This window comes from Lutra lutra, chromosome 12, assembly GCF_902655055.1.
Source record: "Lutra lutra chromosome 12, mLutLut1.2, whole genome shotgun sequence".
Taxonomy (NCBI): Eukaryota; Metazoa; Chordata; class Mammalia; order Carnivora; family Mustelidae; genus Lutra; species Lutra lutra.
Genome location: NC_062289.1, coordinates 83,329,265 through 83,357,018, shown reverse-complemented (window position 1 = coordinate 83,357,018; position 27,754 = coordinate 83,329,265). Strand labels below are relative to the sequence as shown.

The following is a 27,754-nucleotide window of genomic DNA, read 5'->3' as shown; positions in this document are numbered from 1 at the left end:
TCTTCTGGGTGGTCACCTCAGGCTTGGGTCACATCCTTACCCTGGGATCATTTTAGGTCAAACATCACTTCTCTCTCCCTAGGTTCTGTGCTCTGAGCCGGAGCAGTTTCCACTTTGTAGTTCTGTCTGTGGCTCCTCTGATAGAATGTTCGGCCCCAGAGGCTGCCCAAGTGCGTGGTCTTGAACCCGACATGGGGTGATTTGTTTCAGGTTTTCATGCCGGCGCTGTCCTTCAATCAACACAAGGACGCCTCCCTGGGACTCACGGCAGAAATCCCGGACTCTATCGAGTACGATGTGGACCTCCCCAGCGTACCCGGGGAAGCCTATCACAGCATTCAGTTGATACGGGATGAATTTTTAATGAACATCCAGAAATTTGCGGGCAGTATTCAGAGAATAATGCAGCAACTTGAAGGTGAGGATTCATTTTGCTTGTGTTGAGGGAAGCACGATGGGTTTCTTTTAAGAAGGCAATTTCAGAGTCCAGGAGCCTTTTGTTTTCATTTATAATCCTTTCCTCCCTGGTTACCATATGAGCGACCCTGAGCTGGGAGGAAGACCCAGAGAGGAATGACGGAGCCCTGCCCTTAAGGATCTTACAATCTGGGGGCACAAGGGACTATGGCCGAATGAGAACGTGGGAAAGAGATTTGGGCCTTGAGAGGTTTGGAAGAGGGAGACCATGTCGGAGAAGCAGGGAGAAATCAAAGGAGACTTCCTGTAGGAGGCGGCCTTTAACCTCTGAATGGACAGCAAAGCTTTGGTAGGAGGAGTTGCGGAGCCAAGGGCATTTCAGGTAGCCAGAATAGCCTAGACAAGAGAAGCGAGTTGGAAAGAATGGAGTTTCCATGAACAGGGAAGGGTGGCTGGCTTGTCCTGGCCTAGCTAGCTTTGTGTGCAAGGCCAGAAGCTGTAGATGGTGGGCCTGCAGCAGCTGCTGTTGGATCAGCATGTCGTCCCCTGGAGTGCATGACATGGCGAGAGTCCCCGAGCCTGGGAGCATGCGTGGCATGAATGGAGAATAGCGAGGTGGAGAGGCCGGCCGAGCGGGTTAAACCGTGGAGGGTCCCAGCCCGGGACAGCCAGCACGGGCTGTGAGATGGCATCGTGGTTCCAGGAAAAGGAACTGTCCCCCTCTTTGTAGTAACACTGACCGTGCCCCCACCACGTAGAAATGTTCTCTGCTGGAAATGAGAAACACTCGTAAAGATCCAAACTTTTGATAACATGCTAGGGACCTGTGTTTTTCAGATTCTATTTTAGAACATTTTTTTTACCCCCTCCCCCACCCTGACCCCCAAAGCAATACTTCTCTCTCCATGTCTGTGTTTCCTTCACTGGGGTTTATAGCCTTTCTTGGCCTGTCTGCCTAACCCTTCTCTCCCTGAGTTAGTGTAGACTAACAGAGATGGGGAAAAATGTTTCTTCTAATCTTGGATATGATTTATGTGTCTTGTTTCTTTTTCTTTCTTTTCTTATCTTTTCTTTTTTTTTTAAGGTTTATTTACGTATTTGAGAGAGAGAGCATGAGCCAGGGGGCGGGGGGGGGGGGGAAGGACAGACGGGGGAGGGGGACAGAGAGACAATCTCTAGCAGATTCCATGCTGAGCACGGAGCCCAACACCGGGCTCGATCCCCTGACCCCAAGATCATGACCTAAGCTGAAACCAAGAGTCGGACACTCAACCGACTGTGCCTCCCAGGCACCCCGTGTCTTGTTGCTGGTGTCAAAACATAGACCCGTGAACACGTTTTTGTGTTTTAGATAAACCGCTAGAAGGAAATGCACTGAAATGTTATCAGCCACTGTTGCTTACTCTAGGTCATGAGAGTAAGATGGTTTTCTTTCTTTTTTCCTATAAGGAGAATGTATGATTTAGAAAAACGAGAAAAGCAGGTGAATTAATATTCTGTAACCTGGGTCGGCAAGTTGTGGCCCCTGGGCCACATCCCACCTGCTGCTCATTTTTGTGTGGCCTGTGGGCTAAGAAGAATATTCATAGTTTCCAATGCTTCGATCTGAAATGATTGTATAAGGACCTACATTCTGTCTTCAGCCATGTCTCTTGGTCTGCAAAGCTGCCAATATTTACTCTCTGGTACTCTTGGAAGAAATTTATGGGGGCAACTTGGTCAACAGAGCGTGTGACTCTTGATCTCAGGGTTGTGAGTTCGACCCCCTTGCTGGGTGGGGAAATTATTTTAAAAAGTCTTTATTATCTATTTATTTACTGACAGAGTGAGAGAGAGGCGGGGAGAGTGGAAGCACGCTTCCCGTGAGAGCAGGGAGCCCGATGCGGGACTTGATCCCAGGATGCTGGGATCACGACCTGAGCTGAAGGCAGAGGCTTAACTGACTGAGCCACCCAGGCGCCCCCTAAAAAACAAAAAAAAACTTAAACCAACCCATCCTGTGCCAATCCCTTTTTGTAATACCATCTCAAGGAAGAGATTTGTTTTTCTTTATGGGACATTTATGAATGGCTTTTTGTAAGTTATTGGCTGTCCATTGAAAAAGCTCCTTTTTCTTTATTTTTTAAAATTTAAAAAAAAAGGTTTTATTTATTTATTTGATAGATCACAAGTTTGCAGAGAGGCAGGCAGAGAGAGAAGGGGAAGCAGGCTTCCCGCAGAGCAGAGACCCCGATGTGGGGCTCGATCCCAGGACTCTGGGATCATGACCTGAGCTGAAGGCAGAGGCTTTAACCCACTGAGCCACCCCATATATGTTGCATTTTCTTAAAGGAACACATAAGGTTTAAAAAAAAAAAATTAAATGGTATTAACATATGGTGTGTTGAAGAACTGTCTCTGCCTTACTTTCCTTATTGGTGCGTTCTCCTCCCTGCTGGTGACTTCCTTAGTTCTTTAGCTCTTCCTTCCTCCCTCCTTCCTTCCTTTCTTATTTTTTAAAAAAGATTTTATTTATTTGACAGAGAGTGGGGTGGAGGGGCAGAGGGAGAAGCAGACTCCCCGCTGGGCAGAGAGCCTGGTGCTTGCTCCCAGGACCCAGAGATCATGACCTGAACGGAAGGCAGACCCTTCACCGACAGCCCCCCAGGTGTCCCTTTAGCTGTTTCTATCAGTCGCTGTTGCCACATCTGCAAAATATATGCTTGCACTGCTGTTTCTTCTTAATCGTAGACATTAATGTTATTTCCTGTCAAGATGATGGGATTTCATCCACTCTCCTCAGCCCCACACTACCCTCCCACCGCCCCTGCCCTGCTGCAGCCAGCTCCCATCATACTTCCATGCTCTTCTTTTCATTAAGTCACAAAATGGGTTTTGACATTACTAGGACAATAGGAATACTGTTTACTTCAGAGCAGAGTAGGATCCTTTGGTGAACTTTCCTTTCTTGTACAGTTTCCCCTTCCTCTGCCAGCATTCCAAATTGCCATTCTTAAAGTGTCTTATAAAAACGTCTTGGACAGGGGCGCCTGGGTGGCTCAGTGGGTTAAGCTTCTGCCTTCGGCTCAGGTCATGATCTCAGGGTCCTGGGACCGAGCCCGGCATTGGGCTCTCTGCTCAGAAGGGAGCCTGCTTCCTCCTCTCTCTCTGCCTGCCCCTCTGCCTACTTGTGATCTCTCTCTCTGTCAAATAAATAAAATCTTAAAAAAAAATCTTGGACCATCCTCTCTGGTTTTGTTTTTGCAAAAGCCCCTCCTTTTATTGGACATGTGTGTCTCCCCCCGCCGCCCCCACCATGTCCCGTGTTTCCTGTTGCAACACAGACTGGTCACACACTGCTTGATGCGTGGCTGCGTCCTGGATACAATGTTTCTTGCATCCCAGGTCTTCTCGTTCAGTTAGTTTCCCCCCTCACTGGGTGGGAGCACATCCTTAAGTAACTTCCCAAGAAAAGGCATGTGGGCAATAATTTTATAAGAACTTGTGTGTCTGACAATGACTTGATTCTATCTTCACAAGAAATTTGGGCCTGCAGACTGGAGTTTAAAACTATTTTAGCACAGAATTTTGAATACAGTTTTCATTGTTTTCTAGCCTCCAATTTTCCCTAGGAGAAATTGGTTTTTTTCTTTTTTTAAGGTGACCTGTCCTCTCGCTCCCCTTATGTGAACTTTTAATTTGTCTTGAAAGTGTCTTGAAATGCTGTGATAATGGGACTTTTGTGTGGTCCTTTTTCCATTTATTTTGCTGAGTACTCTGAATATTTTCAGCCTGAAGACCTAGCCTTGTAGTCTGACCCTTCTCTTTATAATTTCCTCCACTATTTATCTCTGTTCTTTCTTGCTAACTTTGGGCATATGCTCTAGGTGCCAGTCTTTTCTTTTTAAAATTTTATTTAATTATTTTAAAGAATATTTATTTATTTATTTGACAGAGAGATCACAAGTAGGCAGAGAGGCAGGCAGAGAGAGAGGAGGAAGCGGGCTCCCTGCTGAGCAGAGAGCCCAATGTGGGGCTCGATCCCAGAACCCTGAGATCATGACCTGAGCCGAAGGCAGAGGCTTCGACCCACTGAGCCACCCAGGCGCCCCTCTGTGACCCATATTAACACTGTTATAATGATCTACATTTTTTAGTTGCATTCTAAAGATTTTATTTTATTTTTTTATTTGAGAGAGAGAGAGAGAGAGCATGAGAGGGGAGAGGCCAGAGAGAGAAGCAGGCTGCCTGCTGAGCAGGGAGCCCAATGTGGGACCCAATCCTGGGACTCCAGGACCATGACCTGAGCCACCCAGGTGCCCCTAGTTGCATTCTAATGGAAGGGAACGAACTACAGACAGGTCAGGACAGTCCTACCGGACTGATGTCTGGAGAGAGAACCTCGTATGTTACTGTCTGTAATCATTTGCCCCCAGATGAGCGGCTCAGCAAGTGACCATTTCTGTTCTGCTAGGTGAGATCAAATTAGAAATGCCGAGCATCAGCGTGGAGAGAGAGGTGTCTGACCTGGCTGCCGACCCGGAAGCTGTGGAAGCCTTAGAGCAGTGTGTGATCAACTGGCTCAACCTGATCTCTGCGGCCGTCGAGGACCAGCTGAAAAAGACTCCCCAGGTAGGTCAGGCCATCCCTTTGCTCATTCTGGGGAGTTTGGGGAATATGTTTGACCCAGCCTCTGTTCGTATGTTTCTCTGACCTCCTTAAGGATCAAAGCAAACACACCCACGATGTTGTTCTTGGCCTTGCTGACGTTCAGCATGCTGCCAGACCACACTCTGGCCTGACAAAGATAATACCGTGTGTCAGTCAGAATGCTTGGGTGGCCAGAAACAGGAAACGTTACTCAGTTGGCTTCGACTGCCAGAAACAGGCAATGTTACTTGGTTGGCTTCAACAAGAGACCAATTGTGGGCTCCCATAATTGAAAAGTCCAGAGGCAGGGCTGGTTTCAGGTATGGTTTGGTCTGGCTGCGTTTCTCTGGGAATCTCCCCTCTCCGTTCCGTCCTCCTCTCAGATTGGTTGCCTTCACGGTGGCAACTTCTTCCATTCCCATGTCACGTTGCCCGGAGAAAGGCAGTGTCTCTGCTCAGCCTTCCTAGCCAGAGTCCTCGGATCCAGTCTGATCGGACCATCCTAGGTCAAGTGCATGGGTTGATCCCTATTTGGAGCAGCTGGAGAAGGACACACGCGCGTGTGTGCTTCATGCCAAGGATGATACTTTGTGTGTTCATGTCACTTCTCAGGGTAACGGTCCCCTGGCCGAAATTGAATTCTGGCGGGAAAGAAATGCAACGCTCAGTGCGCTCCATGAGCAGACGAAGCTTCCAGTAGTCCGGAAGGTCCTGGATGTGATCAAGGAGGCAGATTCCATGCTCGTGGCTAACCTGCAGCCGGTCTTGACCGAGTTATTCAAACTCCACATGGAGGCCTCTGACAACGTGCGGTTTCTGTCCACGGTGGAACGCCATTTCAAGGTACGCAGGCGGCCCGGTGCTTCGGAAGGTCAGGGATTGAGTTTCCTTTTGTAATTCTGCATTTAAACGACTGCGGCAACACGCATAGGACGTTGCTTATTTTAACCCCTTGCAAGCGTGTAGCTCACACACGGCGCTGGGCACCCATCATCCTTCCTGTAAGCATTTCATCCCCTGAACATAAACCCAGCGCTCCTGACCCAGCAGTTCCCTCTTCCTGGCACCCTGGTCACCTTGTTCCCACTCTCTGACTTCACCCAGTTTAGGTGTTTTCTGTAAGTGGGGTCGTTCGTCTTGTGCGCATAATAGACGACGTCCTTGTGATTTCGACCTGAATTCCCTAGAAACGAATGACATTGAACACCTTGTCATGTGCTTCTTTCTTTGATAAAAAATGTCTGCTTTAATCTTTTCCCCATTTTTGAAGTAGTCTTATTGATTTAGGAATTAAACACTTTTTTTTTTTATAAGTTCCTTATCAGATTTATGTTTTGCAGTATCCCCATCTGTGGGTTTTTTCACTTGTTCTTTTTTTTTCTTTTCAATCTTTGTTTTTTTTAATTTAATTTTATTTTTTTTAAAAGATTTTTATTTATTTATTTGACAGAGCTCACAAGTAGACAGAGAGGCAGGCAGAGAGAGAGAGAGGAGGGAAGCAGGCTCCCTGCTGAGCAGAGAGCCCTATGCAGGGCTCGATCCCAGGACCCTGGGATCATGACCTGAGCCGAAAGCAGAGGCTTTAACCCACTGAGCCACCCAGGTGCCCTCTTTGTTCTTTTTAAAGGATATTTTATTTATTTGAGAGAGAAGGAGAGAGAATGGGAGAGAGAGCACAAGTAGGGGGAGCAGCAGACGGAGAGGGAGAAGCTCAGGCTTCCCGCCGAGCAGAGAGCCCGATGTGGGGCTCGATTCCAGGACCCTGAGATCATGACCCGAGCTGAAGGCAGACGCTTCACTGACTGAGCCCCCCAGGCGCCCCTCCCCATGGCTTCTTGGCCCCCCACAGCTGGCGCCTGGGTGCCCCTGGGCTTCTATTTCTCCACGTGGTACCTCATCCCCTGGGATTTCTCCACGTGGCTTGGGTGTCTCCAGGCCTGGTGGCTTCAGGGTAACCGGGTCCAAGAGACCAGAAGCAGGCCAGCTAAGGGGTATGCTCAGAAAGGGTACAACATTACCTCTGCCATATTCTGCCGGCTAAAGAAGTAGCAGTCTGGGGGGATTTGATGGGTGGGGAAGATGACCCCATCCCTTGATGGCGAGGGGGCGCAGTCAGGAGGCTGGGGCTGCCTTTGGAAAAGACAGTCTGCCACGTGCACCGTGTCCTGGGTGTGCACGTGTATACTCAGTAGACATACGCATACGTTCTTTTTCTGTCTATTCTCGCTCTCTAGATCTCTCTATACACACACTCATACTTTATACGTTCCTGCAAATTGCTTTATTTCCTTTCGTTGCAAATCTTCTCTCTCTTTCCAAGTCCGTGTGTCCAGAAGACGTCAGACTTCTTTTCGGGGGTGACACCCTCCTCCCGTATGAGTGTATTTACTTTTGAATTAGGACGAGGGAAGCTTCCCGAGTCCATGTGGTTCAGTGACCTGCTTGACCCCGAGGCTGAGGTCGCTTGTTCTCTCGGTCAGAACATCACACACGGCTCCAGCTTCCACGTGGTCTTGGAGACGATCCCGTCCATGATGAGCGCCCTGCGGATGGTGTGGATCATCTCCCGACACTACAACAAAGACGAGAGGATGATCCCGCTCATGGAGCGGATTGCCTGGGAAATCGCCGAGAGAGTCTGCAAAGTGGTTAACCTGCGGACTCTGTTCAAGTAAGAAGTCGGCGCGCCGAGGTCGTCTTGAGCTCTCAGCTGTCGGGGCGCCTGGCGGGCTCCTGTCAGGGACGTGTCTGACTTTTTTTTTCCTAAAGATTTTATTTATTTATTTGACAGACAGAGATCACAAGTAGGCAGAGAGGCAGGCGGGGTATGGGGGAAGCAGGCTCCCCGCTGAGCAAGGAGCCTAACTCGGGGCTCAATTCCAGGACCCTGAGATCATGACCCGAGCTGAAGGCAGAGGCTTAACTCACTGAGCCACCCAGGCACCCCAACATGTCTGACTCTTGATCTCAGGTCAGGTGTTGATCTCGGGGTCGTGAGTTTGACCCCACATTGGGCTTCATACTGGGTATGGCAATCTACCTAAGAAAACCCACAAAAACAAAAAAGATCTTGAACAACTTTACTGAAATCCACCCATTTAGAATGCACAACTCAGTGGCTCTTCAGAGTCCTGTGTCTGTCCTCGTAATGGATGGTAGAATACTTTCCTCAGTTTGAGAAGGAGCCCCATACCCTGGAGCCATGCCCTCTGTCCTCCCGACCCACCTGGCCCTGGGCAACTACAGATCTACTTTCTGCCTCGATGGATTTGCCTCTTCGTACAGACGGAGTCCTTCAGCGTGGGGTCCTCTGTGAACGTCTCCTTTCACTCAGCGTCACGTTTTCACAGTTCACCAGTGTTGGGGTGCGTGTAGGCATGTCGCCTTCCTCTTTATGGCCCAGTAATAACCCCTTGTGGGGGTACATAGGTTGTTTGATTTATCTTAATTTTTAAAAATGATTAATTGATGTGCTTTAGAGAGAAAGCGAGAGTGAGTGCCTGAGTGGGAGGAGGGGCAGAGAGACTCTCCTGCAGGCTCCCTGCTGAGCGTGGAGCCCGATGCGGGGCTCGATCCCAGGACCCTGAGATCACCACCCCAGCCGAAACCAAGAATTGGATGTTTAACTGATGGAGCCACTCAGACACCCCATAGGTTATTTTATTTCATTTTTATTTTTTAAAGATTCTGTTTATTTTAGAGAGTACATACAAGTAGGCAGAGAGCTAGGCAGAGGGACAGGGAGAAGCAGGCTCCCTGCTGAGCAGAGAGCCCGATGTGGGGCTCGATCCCAGGACTCTGGGATCATGACCTGAGCCGAAGGCAGATGCTTAACCAACTGAGCCACCGAGGGGTCCCAATTATTTTATCTTAATCAAGACCTTCTTCCTTGGTTAACCTGGGGGAGACAAAGTCCCATCGTCAGAGGGAAACTTCCTTCTGGACCCCAGGCCCCTGAGGTGGGAGAACCTCTAGGATCCAATGTTAGAAGAGATACAGATCTTCACTTTGTTGTTTGTTTTTTTAAAAAAAGAAAGCTCCCTGGGGGAAGCGGGTCTCCTGTGGGCTGGGTGGGCGGCTGTGGCCAAGATCAGCCCAGGCGTGGCTCCTGATGCCAGACCCGGCAGGTGTGTAAGGCCATCACACCCTTGCATGCTGGGGCGGAGCAGCCGCTCCCCAGGTAAGCTTTCCCCACCAGGCTGTGAGATCAGGGAGGCCCTGCTCCTCAGGGAGAGCTCTCCCCTTTGAAGCCTGCTGCCCTTGGAGAGCGCGGCTCAGACCCACGGCCGCTCCCTTCCCCCCATCACGGCCTCTTTTTCTTCGCAGAGAGAATCGAGCCAGCGCCCAGAACAAAACCCTGGAGGCCAGGAACGCCCTCCACATGTGGAAGAAAGCGTATTTTGACACCAGGGCCAAGATCGAGGCTTCGGGGAGAGAAGCTCGGTGGGAGTTCGACCGCAAGCGGCTGTTTGAGAGAACGGATTACATGGCCTCCATCTGCCAGGATCTCTGCAACGTTTTGCAGGTGGGAAGGCTGGTGGAGGCTTTCTCTGCTGCGCGGGAAGCCAGCCAGAGTCGGGACTTGCCCCATGGAAGACGGTTTGGCTTTTTGATGGCACATTTCTCTATGTCGGGGGAAGCCAGGAGGCAGGTGGGGTTTGGCAGGGGGAAGCACTTGAGAGAGCATTCAGAATGTACCAGAACATACCAGAGCCTCACCAGACCTCTTACAACTTTTCCTTGTCTTCTACGACACCCCTCCTTCACCCTGCTTTTTGGTGTCCTTTGACCTCTGGCCGTTCCTTCTCTGTCTTTTGCAAAATCCTCCTCTTCTGTCTTCCCTTTAAATGTTGGAATTTCTCAGAGTCCACGCCAAGACTCCTCTCTCGACTCTCCTGAAGCCACATCACACTTGCCCATTGCTTAAAACAGTGACTTAAACAGTGACTCCTGTTTATCTGATGCCTCTCTCCTAAAGGAACGTAAAAGGGTTTAGTGGCTGAGTGGATGAATGACCCACAGTCCTTTGTCTCATGAAGGTTGATGCATTCATTCATTCTTAGTATTTGTCGGGAAATCATCTGTGCCAGGCACCTGGCTTGCCGCTAGAGAAACAGTGGGAGCAGATCCAGGGCCGGTCACCTAACCCGCGGTGCCCAGTGCAAACAGACGTGGGACCCCTTGTTCAAAAAGCAGGAAAAAAATGCTATTACAAACATTTAAATATAAAGCTTTTCTCTCTCTCCTGACGTGTTCTCAGTGGGCTTTAGTTTTTGCCACGACCGTAGCAAAGTAAAGAGAGTAAAGGGAAACCAAACATTTAAATTATTCCATGAATTTTGCCGTTCACCCTTAAATGGTGTAGTGTTGACTTAGAATGCAAAGACCAGGGCATTTAGCTCGTATGTGGAGTCACAATTTGTGTCTTGTCGCTTGGATGTGCCCATGTGTGTCCTTGTTGCCAGGGTAGCGGCAACGCCGCACACAACTTTTCCTCTCACTTCTCGATGCGTGCACATCCTGCCAGGCTCCTCTCCCCCCATGGCTTGCTGATGAGAGGGGAAGGGCTGGGACGGAAAGGAGAGTTCTTCGTGGTCTCTGCTGTCCCTCCTATGTCCTAATTTCAGGACATGTTGCTGGTGAACACGGGGAAGTTATAGGAACAGGAAGCTGTAGGGTCTGTTTCCTGTTCAGGCGTGTTTCTCAGAATGGTTCATGGGCTCCTGTGTCTGAAGAAAAGCCCAGTTTGAAGGGAGAATGTGGTCTTGCGGAGTAGCTGGTGTCCTCGTGTACTTAACCCTAACCCTAACTTGTCCTGACTGCGAATGTCCCCAAACTGCCATGCATGGTGGGCCCACCAGACTCCTGTGCTCATGGGGCCATGGGAGGTCACACGCTCTGTGTGGAAAGGAGCAGGGGACATGCAGATCCCGGTTACCTGCTCGTATGTGTGCATGACTGCCCATCAGCCTCCATTTACAAAACACATGCAAAGAAGAAGTTATGAAGAATTTCAAGAAGGTAATAGCAGAGCCTTAAACCCAGCATGGGGCCCTTTTGAACTTGGAGCCCTGTGGACCTCGCTGGGTCACATGCCTGTGAAGATGGCCCTGGGAAGCACGTCCCTAGTGTGTGGCTTCAGGGAGCTTACAGTCTGGTAGAAGAGAGATGGTAGACGTAACAGTCGTACAGATATATAGCTACAGATGATGTAAATGCTCTGAAAAGTGCAGTCAAGGAGGCTCTTAAAGTGTGTACCGGGGCCTGACCTTTTCTAAGGGGTTGGACGTGACAAAGTGATCGTCAACCATGAGTTGTAGTTAGCCTGGCAACTTGAATGGCAAGTATGAAGGCCTTGTGATAGGAAGGAACATGGGACGGAAAGAGGGCTGGGCTGGCTGCAAGGAGGTGGGGCATGGGGCACAGTATGGGAAGGGGTTGGAGGAGAAAGTGAGGGTCTGAATGTGTAGACTTCACAAACTGTGTCAGGACCTCTGCATCTTGTCCTACAGGCAGTGGGCATAGTGCCAGAGGTCTTAGACTGGGAGGAAGTTGGCTGTGTGACATGATTAAAAAAAATTATTAGAGAGTGGGGGAGAGGCAGAGGGAGAGATCTCAAGCAGACTCCCTGCTGAGTGTGGAGCCCATCTCGGGACTTGATCCACCACCCTGCGATCATGACCTGAGCCAAGATTTTGAGTCAGATGCCAACTGACAAAGTCACCCAGGTGCCCCTGTGTGACCTGATTCTTGCCCTCAGGCAGATCTAGATGCAAATTATTTGTAGTTAGAACATTCATGAGAAAACCAAAAGGCAACTTCCTTGTGTTTTGTTTGTTTGGGCAGGTTATGGAGGAATTTTACAATATATTTGGTCCCGAACTAAAGGCAGTGACGGGGGATCCCAAGCGCATTGATGATGTCCTATGCAGGGTGGACAGCCTGGTCACCCCCATGGAAAACCTGGCCTTTGACCCTTTCAGCATCAAGTCTTCCCAGTACTGGAAATACGTGATGGATGACTTCAAGATTGAAGTTCTGGCAAGTAACCCATTGATCCATTTAATCTTGGAAACAGATACTACGTTTCTCCTGTGTTAAATTAGTTATTTAGTTATGCTTAGGATTTTTTTAAGTCACAAAAAGTAATACTTATTTGTAAACAAACAAGCAATATGGAGGAGTATAAGGTAGACGTGAACATTCCTTAATCATCTTTGTCCCCATTCCTATCCTTAGGCAGAATAAGGTTAAATCAAGCCAGACACATTTTAGCATTTCTGCAAAGCTGAGTTGGGTGTATAATTGGAGAAGACCTAGGAGGGTGATGAATGAGACTTGATTTAGTAGACAGTAGGGAACCACTGAAGGTTGTTGACCAGTGGGGTAAGGTCAACAGAATTATGGTTGAGGAAGGTTCTTCTGGTCATAGTATAGGCTGATTTGGGCTGGGGTATGACAGGAGGTGGGGAGATGATATAGGAGGTTGTGGCTTAGGGTATGGAGGAGGCAGAGCCATAGAAGGGAGACTGTACCTTAGAATATAGTTTCACTCCACACAGCGTGATAGGATGGTGGATGGTTCATCGTGAATTCCTTTCCAGCTTCATGTGGGAAGTGCATCAGTAGTGTTCCCATTTATAACCCCAGAGCGTCTTTTTATACGGACAACCCCAGACAGTTCTTGTGTTACCTGAACACTTCCATTTTTTTTTTCTAAAAGATTTTATTTATTTATTTATTTGACAGACAGAGATCACAAGTAGGCAGACAGGCAGGCATGGGCGGGGGGAGCAGACTCCCCGCTGAGCAGAGAGCCCGATGCTGGGCTCGATCCCAGGACCCCAAGATCATGATCTGAGCTGAAGGCAGAGGCTCAACCCACTGAGCCACTCAGGCGCCCTGTTATTAATTTTTAAATCAAAATTTTCATTAAGTCACTTTGTCAAGTGATACTGAAAGGCTCCCCAAAAGAAAAAGTAGCCCAAGCTAACTCCTCTCCATTCCCATTATTGCTGTCATTTTTCATAACTCTAGATTTTTTTTGTTGTTTACCTTCCTGTTTCCTAAAGAACATGCCAGTGTGGTTACTTTCTGATTCATCAAATTAAATCGGTTTCAGACACCTATTAAATTTTCTGAGTAGATACAGACTTGCCTTTCCTATTCCTACCCATATCCCTCTTTGCATCTTTGTCATCTAATGTAGTTCTATCATAACTTTTGGTTAAATAAATGGTTAGTGTTTACTTGTTATGTCTGTGCCAACATTGTTGACTACTGAGCCAAGAAGCCCATTGTAACCATACCACCTTTCTCTTATGACCCTTTGTTTTTCCTAAAGTTAGTCATTGCTTTTATTTTTATTTGCCTGGTTATTTACATACTTGTTGTTATGTTTATTTTATTGATTGATTGATTGATTGATTGCAACTGCTGTAACATCTCTGCCATGTATCTAATGGGTTCCATCTGCTCAAAAATATCAGTGCTATTATTTTCCTGGAGGCCTTCGTCCCAGAGCTCTCTCTTTTTCTGCTCCAGTCTCAATTGTTTCCTCTTTAGACTTACTGCAAAGTAGTCACTCTAGGACTTCTTATTTTTTCTTATCTGTGTTGGATCCTGTTTTCTAGATTTTGCATCTTCCTCTTTCCTTGTAGCTCTTCATGATGCTGGAGCACCTTTTTTAGGAGCTTCCTAAGAAAGTTTTCATGTATTTTTTGAGTTTTGCAAGTGTGGATTCTGAAATAAAATTAGCTATAGAACTTAAGGTTGAAATAACTTTTATTGGAAATTTGAGGGTATTCATTGATTTCTAGCTTCCAGTGTTAATAGAATTCTGATTTAAAAAAAAATTTTTATTAACATATAATGTAGTATTTGCCCCAGGGGTATAGGTCTGTGAATCATCAGGCTTACGCATTTCAGAGCACTCACCATAGTACATTTCCTCCCCAATGTTCATAACCCAACCACCCTCTCCCTACCCCCCCACCCCTAGCAACCTTCAGTTTGTTTTGTGAGATTAAGTCTCTTATGGTTTGTCTCCCTCCCAATCCCGTCTTGTTTCATTTTTTCCTTCCCTACCCCCCAAATCCCCCACTTTGCCTCTCAAATTCCTCACATCAGAGAGATCATATGATAATTGTCTTTCTCTGATTGACTTATTTCACTCAGCGTAATACCCTCTAGTTCCATCCACGTCATTGCAAATGGCAAGATTTCATTTCTTTTGATGGCTGCATAGTACTCCATTGTGTGTATATGTGTGTGTGTGTGTGTGTGTACACCACATCTTCTTTATCCATTCATCTGTTGATGGACATCTAGGTTCTTTCTATAGTTTGGCTATTGTGGACATTGCTGCTATAAACATGATTTTTTTTTTTTTTTTTTTTGAGAGAGAGAGTGTGTGTGTGCAAAGTTGGGGGGCAGAGGGAGGGGGAAAGAGCGAATCTTAAGCAGGCTTCATGCCCAGTGTGGGGCCTAACATCAGACTCAGTCTCACAACCCTGAGATCATGACCTAAGCCAAAATCAAAAGTCAGACGTTTAACCGACTAAGCCACCCAGGCTCCCCTGAACTCTGATGTCATTCTGACTTAATTTTTTCCAGAACTAACCCTACTTTTTTTTAGAGTAGGGCAGAATGAGGGTGTAGAGGAAGAATAGTGGCCTGGCTGTGCCGTGTAGAGAAGGGATCCTGTGTCTGCCTCTCACCCTCCTGGTGTCTGGTGTCTTCAGATGTTCAGGCTCCTGGAGGTTTCATGTGGAGGAAACCGGTTCCTACCTGCTCCCCTTGTTGCCAGCATCAGGTTGTAAGTCTGTGCCTTCTGTAACCTTATTTATTTCCGTCTGCCTAAAATTCCTGAATTCTCTCCTCTTGCTGTTGTGTCGTCTCCCATTTTCTTTGTCTCTGTGAGTTAACACTTAAAAACATTTCCTTTTGATCATTTTGAACAGAATGGGGGGAGAGAACAGAAAACCAGTGCAGCCAGTCTGCTGTTTTTAACTGGACACCAGCTTCTGCTAAAGCACACTGGACACCCATCTCAAGTCATGAATTTGTTTTTGCTTATTTCTTGCTGCTTTGTTTTCTCAGGATAGTTACAGGGACATGAGGACTTTTTAAAAATTATTATTTTTACTAACATACAACGTATTGTTTGCTTCGGGGTACAGGTCCGTGATTCATCAGTCTTGCGTAATTCACTGTGCTCACATAGCACTTGCCCTCCCCAAAGTCCTTCACCCAGCCATCCCATCCCCCCTAACCCCTCCCGATCCAGCAACCCTCAGTTTGCTTCCTGAGATTAAGAGTCTCTTATGGTTTGTCTCCCTCTGGTTTTGTCTTGTTTCTTTTCTTTTCTTTTTTTTTTTTTTAAGATTTTATCTATTTATTTGACAGAGATCACAAGTAGGCAGAGAGGCAGGCTGGGGGGTGGGTGGTGGTGGATCAGGCTCCCCGCTGAGCAGAGAGCCCGATGCAGGACTCAATCCCAGGACCCTGAGATCATGACCTGAGCCGAAGGCAGATGCTTAAGCCACTGAGCCACCCAGGCGCCCCTGGTTTTGTCTTATTTCATACATGAAGATTGTTTTATTTTATTTTTATTTATTTATTATTTATCGGCAGGTTATTGAGAAAGAAGCAAAAAATTTTATTGATGAATCTTTTAAGACGCTTCGGTCAGCTGAAGCAGCATTCGACATGCTTTTAAAATTTAAGCACATTCGTTCACGGGAAGCTATCAATCGACAAATGATGATGAAATTCAATGATATTCTGGCGCAGTATTGCAAAGAGGTAATTGCTAGATCTATAGGTGCCGTAGCAGTAGGTGACACTTGGCAAACTGTGGAGAATGGAATCACGCTCTTGTCTGTCTCTCGCATCCACGTGCAGAGAAACTGTGGCATTTTCCCCAATAAGCATGTGACAACACGCCGCAGGCAACTGAACCAAAGTGGATTTGTTCGGTGAAGAAATTCAGTAAGGATTTATCAAGGACAATATTCTGTCGCTCCCATTGTGATGGGCTCTGTGCGAGTTAGTAGTCAGAATCACTTTAATCATTGCGGAAGTCTTAGCAACCTGTATACATCTTTATAGATTAATTCAGAAGAATGTCTCTGGTGTTCACATATTCCAAGCGTGGGGTGAGACAGAGATGGAGAGGGGGAACAAAACACAGATTCTGCCTTCGAAGAAGTCCGTATCTAGTGGGACAAACAAACAATTGCTTATCATTTTATTCAGAGGATAAAGGATTTTATTCAGAGGATAAAATGAAACCATGTGATGTAATCAGTTGGTGTGACGTAAAGGGGCGAAGGGATCTTCAAACGTGTCCTTTCCCCTTGCTGCCGGAACAAGGGGCTACAGACTTGGTGGCTTCGAACCACGCCGATTTGCTACCTGACACACAATTTTGAAGGTCCGGAATTGGCCCTGGTCTCATCGGGTTGAAATCCAAGGGTCGGCAGGGCTGGGTTCCTTTCTGGAGTCTCTAGGGAGAATCCATTTCCTTGTTTGGTCCCCCCACCCGCATTCCCAGCTTTTAGAGATTCGTGGCTCCCTTCCGTCTTCAAAGCCAGCGATGGCCAGTCCCGTGTCCATCACTCTGACCCTCTGCTTTGCCTTCCTCTTCCTCTTTTAAGGGCCCTTGTGGGTCCCTCGGGCCCACTCAGCTAATCCGGGGTCATCGCCCTTATAAGGTCAGCTGCTTGGCAACTTTGAGTTCCCTTTGTCATGTAATATAATATATTCATAGATTCTGGGGATCGGGACCATTGCTGGGGGCTTACTATTGTGTCTCCCACCTCTAATTACCCACATGAGAGTGTGGAGCTGCTGCTTTTAAAAAGCGGGTCCAGACCATGTGGTCCCCCAATTCCACTTCTGGGCATAGACCCTCAAGAAGTGAAAACAGAGTCTGGAAGAGGTATCGCACATGGCACTATGCACACGGGCCAGAATATGCAAACAGCCCGGGAGTCTACTGATAAGAGGAATGGGTACACAAAATGTGGTCTCTCCATGCAATGGAGTAAGACTCAGCCTTAAAAAGGAAGGACCTTGTGGCACCTGCTGCTGCAGGGATGGGGCCAAAGGCATTTCTGAAGTCAGAAAAGCTCAGTCACTCTCCGGTTCCACTTGCACGAGGTACATAGAGGAGTCAAATCCAGGAGACGGAAGGGAGAGAGGGGTGAGTGCCGGGGGTTGGGGGTGGAAGGTGGGGAGTCAGTGTTTCTTGGGGACGGGAGTCTCCGTTTGGGAGGGATGAAACTGTTCTGAGCTGGGTGGTGGTGGTGGTACGAAGGTGTGAATGTGCTTAATGTTGCTGAAAGGCACTGAAAGATGGTAAATTTTTAAAAAATTTTTAAAAGTTTTTATTTATTTGATAGAGACAGATCATAAGTAGGCAGAGAGGCAGGCAGAGAGAGGGGGAAGCAGGTCCCCTGCTGAGCAGAGAGCCCGATGTGGGGCTCAATCCCAGGACCCTGGGATCATGACCTGGGCCGAAGGCAGAGGCTTTAACCCACTGAGCCACCCAGGTGCCCTGAAAGATGGTAAATTTTACATTGTATGTATTTTACCATAATTAAAAAAATAATTTAAAATCTCAGTGGTGTGTGTGTGCATGGGTGCACATGCATGTGTACATGTGCACACACACACAATGTAGGTCTGGCTGCTGGTCCTGCCTGGAACAGATCTCAGAATATCTGGGGCACCTGGGTGGCTCAGTGGGTTAAGCCTCTGCCTTTGGCTCAGGTCATGATCCCAGGGTCCTGAGATCGAGCCCCGCATCGGGCTCTCTGCTCAGCAGGGAGCCTGCTTCCCTCTCTCTCTTTGCCTGCCTCTCTACTTGTGATCTCTGTCAAATAAATACATAAAATCTTTAAAAAAATATATCTATTAAGTCAGTGACGTGATTGTGGGTGGTCTGCAGTCATAAGGCAATTTGCAGCACAGCCTATGTTAAATCAAAGGAAAAAACCTGTTGGAGTGTAAGACAAAGGAGTAAATAAACAGCCAAAAGCATGATTCCGTATCTCATTCGATGTCTGACGCTCGAGCGTTTGTTGGTTTCAAGACCCAGTTCAGTCCTCCTGGCGCACATGCCGAGGCGTACCACGGACAGAGTGCCTCTGATTGCTTTTCAGATCGACATCGTTAATAAGCTCTTTGTTCAGAACCTGGACAACCCCCCGCTGTACAAGAATCACCCTCCAGTAGCAGGTGCGATCTACTGGGAACGGTCCCTGTTCTTTCGGATCAAGCACACCATCCTCAGGTTCCAGGAGGTGGAGGAGATCCTGGACAGTGAGCGAGGAAGAGAGGTGCGTCGCTTTGGCTGGGGTCATCCCCTCGCGTCTTTCAGAGATGAGGAAGGGCTGCCCTCGGGAGGGGCACATCCAGGCCTCCCACTGAGAAGGTCTTTCCTGTGGTCCCTGATTTCAGGATCAGGTTTAAAACTACATTTTGTGTTCTTTATCTTTGGCATCTTATTATTTTTTTAAATTTATTTTTTCAGTGTTCCAAGATTCATTGTTTATGTTCCACGCCCCGTGCTCTAGGCAATCTGTGCCCTCCTTAATACCCATTTAAGGCTCGCCCATCCCCATCCCACCACCCTCTCCCCTCCAAAACCCTCAGTTTGTTTCTCAGAGTCCACAGTCTCTTGTGGTTCATCCCCCCTCTGATTTCCCCCAATTCCCTTTTCCTTTCCTAATGTCTTCCGTGTTATTCCTTATGCTCCACAAGTAAGCGAAACCGTATGATAATTGACTCTCTCTGCTTGACTTACTTCACTCAGCATAATCTCCTCCAGTCCTATATGTGTTGATACAAAAGTTGGGTTTTCATCCTTTCTGATGGAGGCAAAATACTCCATTGTGTATATGGACTACATCTTTTTTTTTTTTTTTAAAGATTTTTTAAAATTTATTTATTTGACAGAGATCACAAGTAGGCAGAGAGGCAGGCAGAAAGAGAGAGGAGGAAGCTGGCTCCCTGCTGAGCAAAGAGCCCGATGCGGGGCTCAATCCCGGGACTCTGGGATCATGACCCAAGCCAAAGGCAGAGGCTTTAACCCGCTGAGCCACCCAGGTGCCCCTATGGACTACATCTTTATCCATTCGTCTGTTGAAGGGCATCTTGGTTCTTTCCACAGTTTAGCAACTGTGGCCATTGCTGCTATGAACATTGGGGTGCAGGTGCCCCTTCTTTTCACTACATCTGTATCTTTGGGGTAAATACCTAGTAGTGCCATTGTAGGGTCATAGGGAAGCTCTGTTTTTAATTTCTTTTTTTTTTTTTTTCAAAGATTCTACTTATTTATTTGACAGACAGAGATGACAGGCAGGCAGAGAGGCAGGCAGAGAGAGGAAGGGAAGCAGGCTCCCTGCTGAGCAGAGAGCCTGATGTGGGGCTCGATCCCAGGACCCTGAGATCATGACCTGAGCCGAAGGCAGAGGCTTTAATCCGCTGAGCCACCCAGGCGCCCCTGTTTTTAATTTCTTAAGGAATCTCCACACTGTTCTCCAAAGTGGCTGCACCAACGTGCATTCCCACCAACAGTGTAGGAGGGTTCCCCTTTCTCCACATCCTCGCCAACACACGTTGTTTCCTGTCTTGCTAATGTTGGCCATTCTGACTGGTGTAAGTTGGTATCTCAGTGTGGTTTTGATTTGAATCTCCCTGATGGCTAGTGATGATGAACATTTTTCCATGTGTTTGTTAGCCATTTGTATGTCTTCTTTGGAGAAGTGTCTGCTCATGTCTTCTGCCCATTTTTGGACATGATCATCTGTTTTTTGGGTGTTGCGCTTGAGGAGTTCTTTATAGATCTGGGATACCAGCCCTTTGTATCTTTGGTGTCTTAATCTGTACAGGCATCTTCTAGGTAACCAGGCACACGGGCTTCTCCCTGAACTTGATCTCCAGCTTTTCTGGAGGAGGACCATCTTTCTGATAATACTGTCCCTCCCCTGCACGTGGGTGTTTGTACCTTACATCACCAGGGTTGAGAAACCATTTGTTCAATGGTTGGGAGAGTAAATGTTTTAGGCATTTGCAGGTAATACCATGCCGTGGTGTAGCAAGAAAGCAGCCATGGAAAGGGGGACAAGGAACAGGCATGGTTGCGTTCTTACAAAACTTCACGTACCATCGCCGAAACTCTAATTTCCTGTGCTTTTCACACATCACAAAGCACTGTTGTTCTTTTTGGGTTCCTGCTAATCCTTTAAAAATGTAAAAGCTGTTCTTTGCTCTCGGGCTGCACCAAAGGCAGCCCACGGGCTGGAGTCTGCTGATCTCTGCTAGTTGGTGTGCATTTCAAGTCGTATCGTCTTAAACACGCCCTCCAAAATTTGTGAAAATTTCTATGCTTCCTTTTGCAAAATGTGCTCACAGATTACTTTGTTTTTAAAGGGAGGGTGAGAGCGAGAGAGAGGAGTGTTATTTCCAAGGGCAAACTGACAATTGCCTGAGTTCCTTGACAGGTAAAACAGAAGTACTTGGAAGTGGGGAGGACCATGAAGGACTATGAGGACAGGAAGTACGAGCAGTGGAGAGAGACCACGGAGCTGGTCCTGCCGACTCTTATGAAGAAGAGCCTGCTCACTAAGGTGTGTATTTCTGGGTCCTTGCCCAGGTTAGGGCAGTGGGGGCAGATGATGGCGTCTGCCATTTTCGTGAGGTTTGGTGTGTGGACAGGTGTTTCCAAAATCAAAGGCAAAGAAGGGCCCAGGCTGCCAGGGGAGGAGACAGAGGCAGCATCACATCATGGGTAGGAAATGTGCCAGAATCTGGCAACCCCGCTCAGTCTGTGGGTGAGGGGCTTAACTCCAAGCCTCAGTTTCCCCATTTGTAAAATGAGTCGGAGCAGGTGACCCCAACACACGAAGCACTAGTCGAACCCTGTAGGAAGTAGCTGTCCATTGACCTGCAGAAAAGGCCATTTCCCGTGATTCGCCCTTGTCCACGGCACTTGAGCTCTACAGAGCCTATGATAGATGGCAGATGCTCAGTAAAGAAATCGTCGTGGCAGGGCTGGGGTGGGGGAGGGCAGGAGAGACCTGGGCGAGGCAGCTTTAGGACTGTGGTCTACAAAATCCTGCAGCAGGGACCAAACCAAGTACAGGGGCCCAGATGGGGTGGGCAGGGAAGCCAGAATTCTGGATATTTACATGCAATTGACCAGCCTGGGAAAGTGAGCGACTAAATCGAATTCTTTAAACACTGTTCGCTGGACAAAACACGAATCTGAGCTGGCTCCAGCTGGCTCCCCAGTCTGGCCCCATCCAGGGCCCTTTGCCAATCTCTCTCCGAATGTACGTGTGCCCTCGGTTGTGCGGGCTGCTTCTCGGACCGCCCTTGCCATGCTCGTGAGACCTCTCTTCCACAGACCTCTTCAGTTGCTGACGAGACGGCCAACTTGGAAAAGGGGGCCATGTTTGCAATTAATTTTTCACCGGCTCTCAAGGAGATTATTAACGAAACAAAGTACTTGGAACAGCTAGGATTCTCTGTCCCTGAATTAGCAAGAAATGTTGCTCTCCAGGAGGACAAATTTCTTCGGTAAAAAAGATTCTTCTCTTAAATCAATAGTAAGCTTCTTGATTTCGAGACCCCTTTAGACATTCTTAAAAAACGTATGCAAAACTCACCCTCTCCTGCTTTCTTTTTTCTGCGTTTTATTGCCACCAGGATTAGAAATGAAAACTAAGCAATGTTTAAGCTGTGTATTCATCCATTCGTCTAAAAGTAATGATAACAAACCCATTCCATGTTAAATAACAGTTTCTAATGAAAAATAACCAATGTTTTCCAGAAAAGAAAGTTAGTGGGAAGACCAGCATTGTTTTCAATTCCTGCACATCTTTTTTTTTTTTTTAAAGATTTTATTTATTCATTTGACAGAGAGATCACAAGTAGGCAGAGAGGCAGGCAGAGAGAGGAGGAAGCAGGCTCCCCGCTGAGCAGAGAGCCCGATGCGGGACTCGATCCCAGGACCCTGAGATCATGACCTGAGCCGAAGGCAGAGGCTTAACCCACTGAGCCACCCAGGCGCCCCCTCACACATCTTTCGTTCAAAGTTTTAGCCTAGGGGCACTTGGGTGGCTCAGTTGGTTAAGTGTCTGACTCGTGATCTCAGCTCAGGTCTCGATCACAAGGTTGTGAGTTTGAGCCCCACGTTGGGTTCCATGCTGGCAGAGGAGTCTGCTTAAAAAAAAAAAAAAGAAAAAAGAAAACAAAGCTTTAGCCTAGTTAATGGTGTTTTGTAACCTATTTAAAATGTTACGGTTTTTATGAGCTCCATTGTACATGCTCGTATCAGTGACTTTCTTGTGACGCACAGGTACACGGAAGGAATACAGCGTATGCTGGACCACCATCACATGCTCATAGGAACATTAAATGAGGCAGAGTCTCTCCTTCTCAACGATCATGCCCAGGAATTAATGAGAGTGTTTAGGTCTGGATATAAGAGACTAAATTGGAGCTCACTAGGTAACACAATTCATCTACCTGTTTATTACCTTGTAGACTTCAGGATGCAAAAATAATTTCTTTAAGATCGTTTTCATTGAATTATCCTTCTTGTGTGTATGTAGATGTCGCTGACACCTGAGTTTCAAACATTAATCATTTATACTTGGTGGAACTTAGACTTAATCTCAAGGCTTTAGTTGGGACTGAAGATGAGATGGATGCCATTTGGACAACCGGCTGACTTATACTTTGTCCTCCAAAAATAAAGTGACTTTTATTTTTTTCCCCAATATCTTTCTATCTTTTGCTAATACTGAAATTCTAATTTTGAAATAATTTGTGGATTCACGCCCAGTTGTAAGAATTAATAGAGAGAGGTGCTGTGCATGTTTTACTCAGTGCCCTCCCCACGGTAGCTTCTTCCAAAACTGTTGTACAGCTCACACTCCACACTGATTGTTGACACTGATACAGGCAAGGTGTGGCGTGTTTCTGCACTGCAGTGAGAACTCATGTTGCCCCCCCCCTTTTAAAAAGATTTATCTATTTGGCAGACAGAGATCACAAGGCAGAGAGAGGCGGGGGAAGTAAGCTCCCCACTGAGCAGAGAGCCCAATGCAGGGCTCAATCCCAGGACCCTGAGATCATGATCTGAGCCAAAGGCAGAGGCTTAACCCACGGAGCCACCGAGGCGCCCCTCATGTTGCTGTTTTAAAGTCCTATGCACTCACACTCTTTCCCAGCCCCAACCCCTGCAACCACGAATCTGCTCTCCACGTCCACCATTTTGTCATTTTAAGAGTGTTGCATAAATGAATTTGCATGTAACCTTTTTGGGCTGGCTTTTCTCTATTAGCATAATTCCCTGGAAGGTTGTCCAGGTTGTTACATGTACTGGTAGTGTGTTTCTTTGGCGGCTGAAATCCCATGGCCTCAATGTGCCCTAATTAAGCCATTCACCTGTCGAAGGACACCTGGGTCATTTCCAGGTTTGGCTATGATGAATAAACATTTGTGCTAGAAAAATATTTGTGTGTGAAGGCTTTACATGAACATGAGTTTCACTTCTCTGGGACAAATGCTGAGGAGTGCAATTTCTGGGTCCTATGCTGTTTGCATGTTAGTCTTTACTATTCTTACTGTTATTAATTGCCATGGTGTTTTCCAGGTGGTTGTGCCATTTTGCATTTCCATCAACAATGTATGTTCCATTTTTTTTTTTTTTCTGGGTCTTGGCCAGCATTTTGGTATTGTCACCCTTTTTTTTTTATTATTATAATCATTGTGTAGCTGTGTAATGGTCACATTATGGTTTTGATTTGCATTTCTGGATTGGTTGATGATGTTGAGCATTGTTTCATGTGCTTGTTCGCTATCCGTGTATCTTCTTCAGTGAAATGTTGTTCTGTATCTTCTGATGGTACTGTTTGCTTTTTCATTGTGAGTTTTGAGAGTTCTTTTTGTATTTACATACTAGCCCCTTGTTGGATATGTGGTTTGCAAATATTTTCTCCCACTCCGTAACTTTTATAGACTGAAAGTTTAAAATTTTGAGAATGCCAATTTATCAAGTTTCCCTTTTATGGATCGTGCTTTTGGTATCAAGTCTAAGGATTCTTTTGCCTGATATACATCCCAAAGACTTTCTCCTATTTTTCCTAAATATGTTATAATTTTGTATTTTATGGTTAAGTTTGTGATCAATCTTGGTTAATTTTTTTGTTCAAAGTGTGAGAGTATAGTTGAAGTTTATTTCTCTTCCTTCTTCCTCCACCTCTTCTTCCCCCCCTCCTTTTTTTTTTTAAGATTTTATTTATTTGACAGAGATCACAAGTAGGCAGAGAGGCAGGGAGAGAGAGAGGAGGAAGCAGGCTCTCCGCTGAGCAGAGAGCCTGATGCGGGGCTCGATCCCAGGACCCTGAGACCATGACCTGAGCTGAAGGCAGAGGCTTTAACCCACTGAGCCACCCAGGTGCCCCTCCTCCTCCTACTTCTTGATGATGGATGTCTAATCATTAATTGAGAAGGCTAACTTTTTCCATTATATTGAATTTGCATCTGGGAGTATTTGTATGGGTCTCTTTTTGGGTTCTTTATTCTTTTCCATTGATCTGTGTGTCTTTTCCTCTGCCAGTATCACAGTCTTGATTACTGTAGATATATGGTAAGTCTGGAAATTGGCTAAATTGATTCTTCCCATTTTTTTCCTCAGGCAAATTGTTTTGGCTGTTCCAGGTCCTTTGATTTTCCATATAAATTTTAGAATAATCTTGTCTATATCTACCAAAAAATGCTTATTGGGATTTTGATGGGAATTATGCTAGCTCTGTATATCAATTTAAGGAAAATTGATATTTGAACTCTGTTGAGCTTTGCAATCCATGAACATGGTATATCTTTCTATTTATTTAGATTTTTAAATTTCTTTCATTAGCACTGTTTAGTTTTCAACATACAAGTTTTGTACATGTTTTGTTAGATTTATGCTGAAGTATTTAATCTTTTGATGAATGGTTGTAAATGATACTGTTTTTAATTTTGGTGTCTACTTGTTCATTGCTAGTGTATAGAGATACAATTAATTTTTTGTACGTGGTCCCTTTTACCTCCACGGCCTTCTCTGGTAGAGGGATCAGGGTACTTCATCACAGTAGTATGAACGTGGACGTCTAGGCCCCCCCAACTTGTCCTTATTGGCAAGGGTCACAGTTTTTTCTGTGGTGTTTGGCTAGAGTAGAGCAGTTACTTTGTAAAATTTTCTGTCTTGTCAGGATGTTCCTTTCCTTTGGCTAGACAGAACAAGCTTTTTGGGGCTTTAGCATTTATGGGTTGCCAGTTTCTTTTTTTTTTTTTTTAATTATTTTTATTAACATATAATGTATTATTTGCCCCAGGGGTACAGGTCTGTGAATCCTCAGGCTTACATACTTCACAGCACTCACCATAGCACATACCCTCCCCAATGTCCATAACCCAACCGCCTTCTCCCTACCCCAGGGTTCCCAGTTTCTTAATCTCTAAGTCTGAGATATAGAAGGAAAAGGAACTCATTCTTTGGGTCCCAAGGTCCCTAGCTGGTTGGCTTCTCTCCACCTTTTAGAGTCTTATATTTGTTTTATAGATAATGTGCAGGGTTCCTAACTGTGTTTAGTAGGAGGAATAAGGGAAAACACATCTACTCTCTCTTCTTAGAAGTAGAAGCTCCCTTTACTTTTTAATTTTAATTTTTCTAAAGATTTTATTTATTTATTTGACACACAGAGAGAGTAAGCATGCGCGCAAGCAGGGGCAGCAGCAGAGGGAAAGGGAGAAACAGGCTCTCCACAAGCAAAGAGCCTGATGTGGGGCTCAATCTCAGGACCCTGGGTTCATGACCTGAGCTAAAGGCAGGTGCTTAACTGACTGAGCCACCCAGGCATCCTCCCTTCCCTTTTTAATTTAATTTAATTTTTGTTTATTTTTTATTATGTTAGTCACCGTACAGTACATACACCATACAGTACAGTTTTTGATGTAGTGTTCCATGATTCATTATTTGGGTATAACACCCATTGCTCATTACAACATGTGCCCTTTGCTTTTTTAAATAAGCAAGGCATTTTTGCTCTTCTTTTTTTTTTCCCTTCTTTTCAAATATTCTCCCCTCTTCTCCTTGTCATTTCCTTCTCTTCTTCCCTTCTTTGAATGGAGAACATGCATATTTGGACTTGGGCTGCTGAGTTAAATCCCCTGGGTTAAAAGTCCAGCTCTACACTGTGGAGGCCCAATGTCCTCATCTGTAAGGTCAGCATCATCTTAGTACCCAGTTCACGGGATTGTTGTAAAACTTGATGACAGTGACATGCTTAAACCACTGCCTGACCAATTATATGTGCTTAATCCAGGTTTACGATTCATGTCATTACTGGCTACTTTTCCAAGCAACAGGCCAGAGGAGACTGGAGGCAGAGTAGGGTAGAGTGGAAGGTTCATGTTTCCATAGCAGTGGGAAGACAATGGAGTTGAACCTTCTCTTTCTCCTCACTACATCTCCTGCTCTAGATGATGATGTATCATTTGATTGATTCTTTTTTTTTTAAGATTTTATTTATTTATTTAAGAGGGAGTGCAAAACAGTGGTGAGGGAGAGGAAGAAACAGTCTCCCTGCTGAGCAGGGAACCCAACGTGGGGCTTGATCTCAGGACCCTGGGATCATGACCTGAGCCAAAGGTGGACGTTTCACCAACTGAGCCCCCCCCAGGCATCCCTGGTAGATTCTGAGAACAGAGGTCCTTGTCTTCATCCCTAAGAGTGCTAAGGGTATGTTAGCCCCCACCAAGACCCAAGGGGATGAGATGAGCAGGGTCTTTCCTGTGACCGGATGCCAGTATTAACCTCCCAGATGTTGGTGGGCAGGGTATGGAAAGAAAGAGTTTGAAAGCGAAATATCTTTTTTTTTCTCCTTTCTCTCTCTTTTTTTCCCCAAAGGTATTGCTGACTACATAACTCGGTGCAAACAGGCCATTGGGAAATTTGAGTCCCTTGTCCACCAGATTCATAAGAATGCAGATGACATTTCTAACAGGCTTACGTTAATAGAGTCTATAAACCTCTTTAAATATCCGGTACCCAAAAATGAGGAAGATCTTCCAGGTAGATATGATTTCTTGTTTCTCTGATAACAGAAGAAATGGAAAAAAAAACAAAACTCTGTTGCTTATGATTGCACACGTGCGCGCGCGCTCTCTCTCTCTCTCTCTCTCTCTCTCTCACACACACACACACACACACACACACACACACACTTGTTCCACGAATGGAACAAAACCATTCCCAAAGATCTCAGTCACTTACTTGAAAGGATCATGAGTAATTATTTCTTTTTGCCACGTTTTCTATGTTGCTTAGACAGTTTTCAAATTCTGGGGTTTGTGACAATCAGGAGTATTTTTGTCAATAACTTTGTAACGGTAAAGTAGAGTGTGTTCTTATGGGCTCACATTTACTTGTTTAAACAAGGTCTTTTACATGGCCTTAGACAAGTCAAAAAACAAAGAAAAGCAAGGTTGCGCAAAGATCTAAAAGCCCTCTTTTGTATGCAGTATGCTTTGGCAGGCACAATGGGCATTCCCGTGTTGTCGTTTATTTTTTTGATTAGGGCATGTCTTAACTTTTGGTATTGACTTATTTTCTTTCAGTCTAGGTTAGAGGCTCGTTTTGTAT

At 46.1% G+C, this 27,754-nt stretch overlaps 1 protein-coding gene across 4 annotated transcripts in view; it reads left to right on the top strand.

Moving 5' to 3' along the window:
• The window catches only part of DNAH10 (dynein axonemal heavy chain 10), a 134,711-nt gene that overhangs the window by 10,965 nt on the left and 95,992 nt on the right, over window positions 1–27,754 (top strand). Inside the window, exons 6-17 of one of the 4 annotated variants that reach the window (XM_047697233.1) lie at window positions 211–418; window positions 4,871–5,028; window positions 5,659–5,889; window positions 7,527–7,717; window positions 9,373–9,571; window positions 11,893–12,087; window positions 15,682–15,852; window positions 18,216–18,392; window positions 20,559–20,684; window positions 21,464–21,636; window positions 22,418–22,569; window positions 27,020–27,184. In XM_047697233.1, coding sequence (XP_047553189.1) covers window positions 211–418; window positions 4,871–5,028; window positions 5,659–5,889; window positions 7,527–7,717; window positions 9,373–9,571; window positions 11,893–12,087; window positions 15,682–15,852; window positions 18,216–18,392; window positions 20,559–20,684; window positions 21,464–21,636; window positions 22,418–22,569; window positions 27,020–27,184 — 2,146 coding nt within the window. Of the gene's footprint in view, window positions 1–210; window positions 419–4,693; window positions 4,713–4,870; window positions 5,029–5,658; window positions 5,890–7,526; window positions 7,718–9,372; window positions 9,572–11,892; window positions 12,088–15,681; window positions 15,853–18,215; window positions 18,393–20,558; window positions 20,685–21,463; window positions 21,637–22,417; window positions 22,570–27,019; window positions 27,185–27,754 lie in introns of those variants that run through there. The other 3 variants (XM_047697234.1, XM_047697235.1, XM_047697236.1) reach the window with 3 other exon arrangements.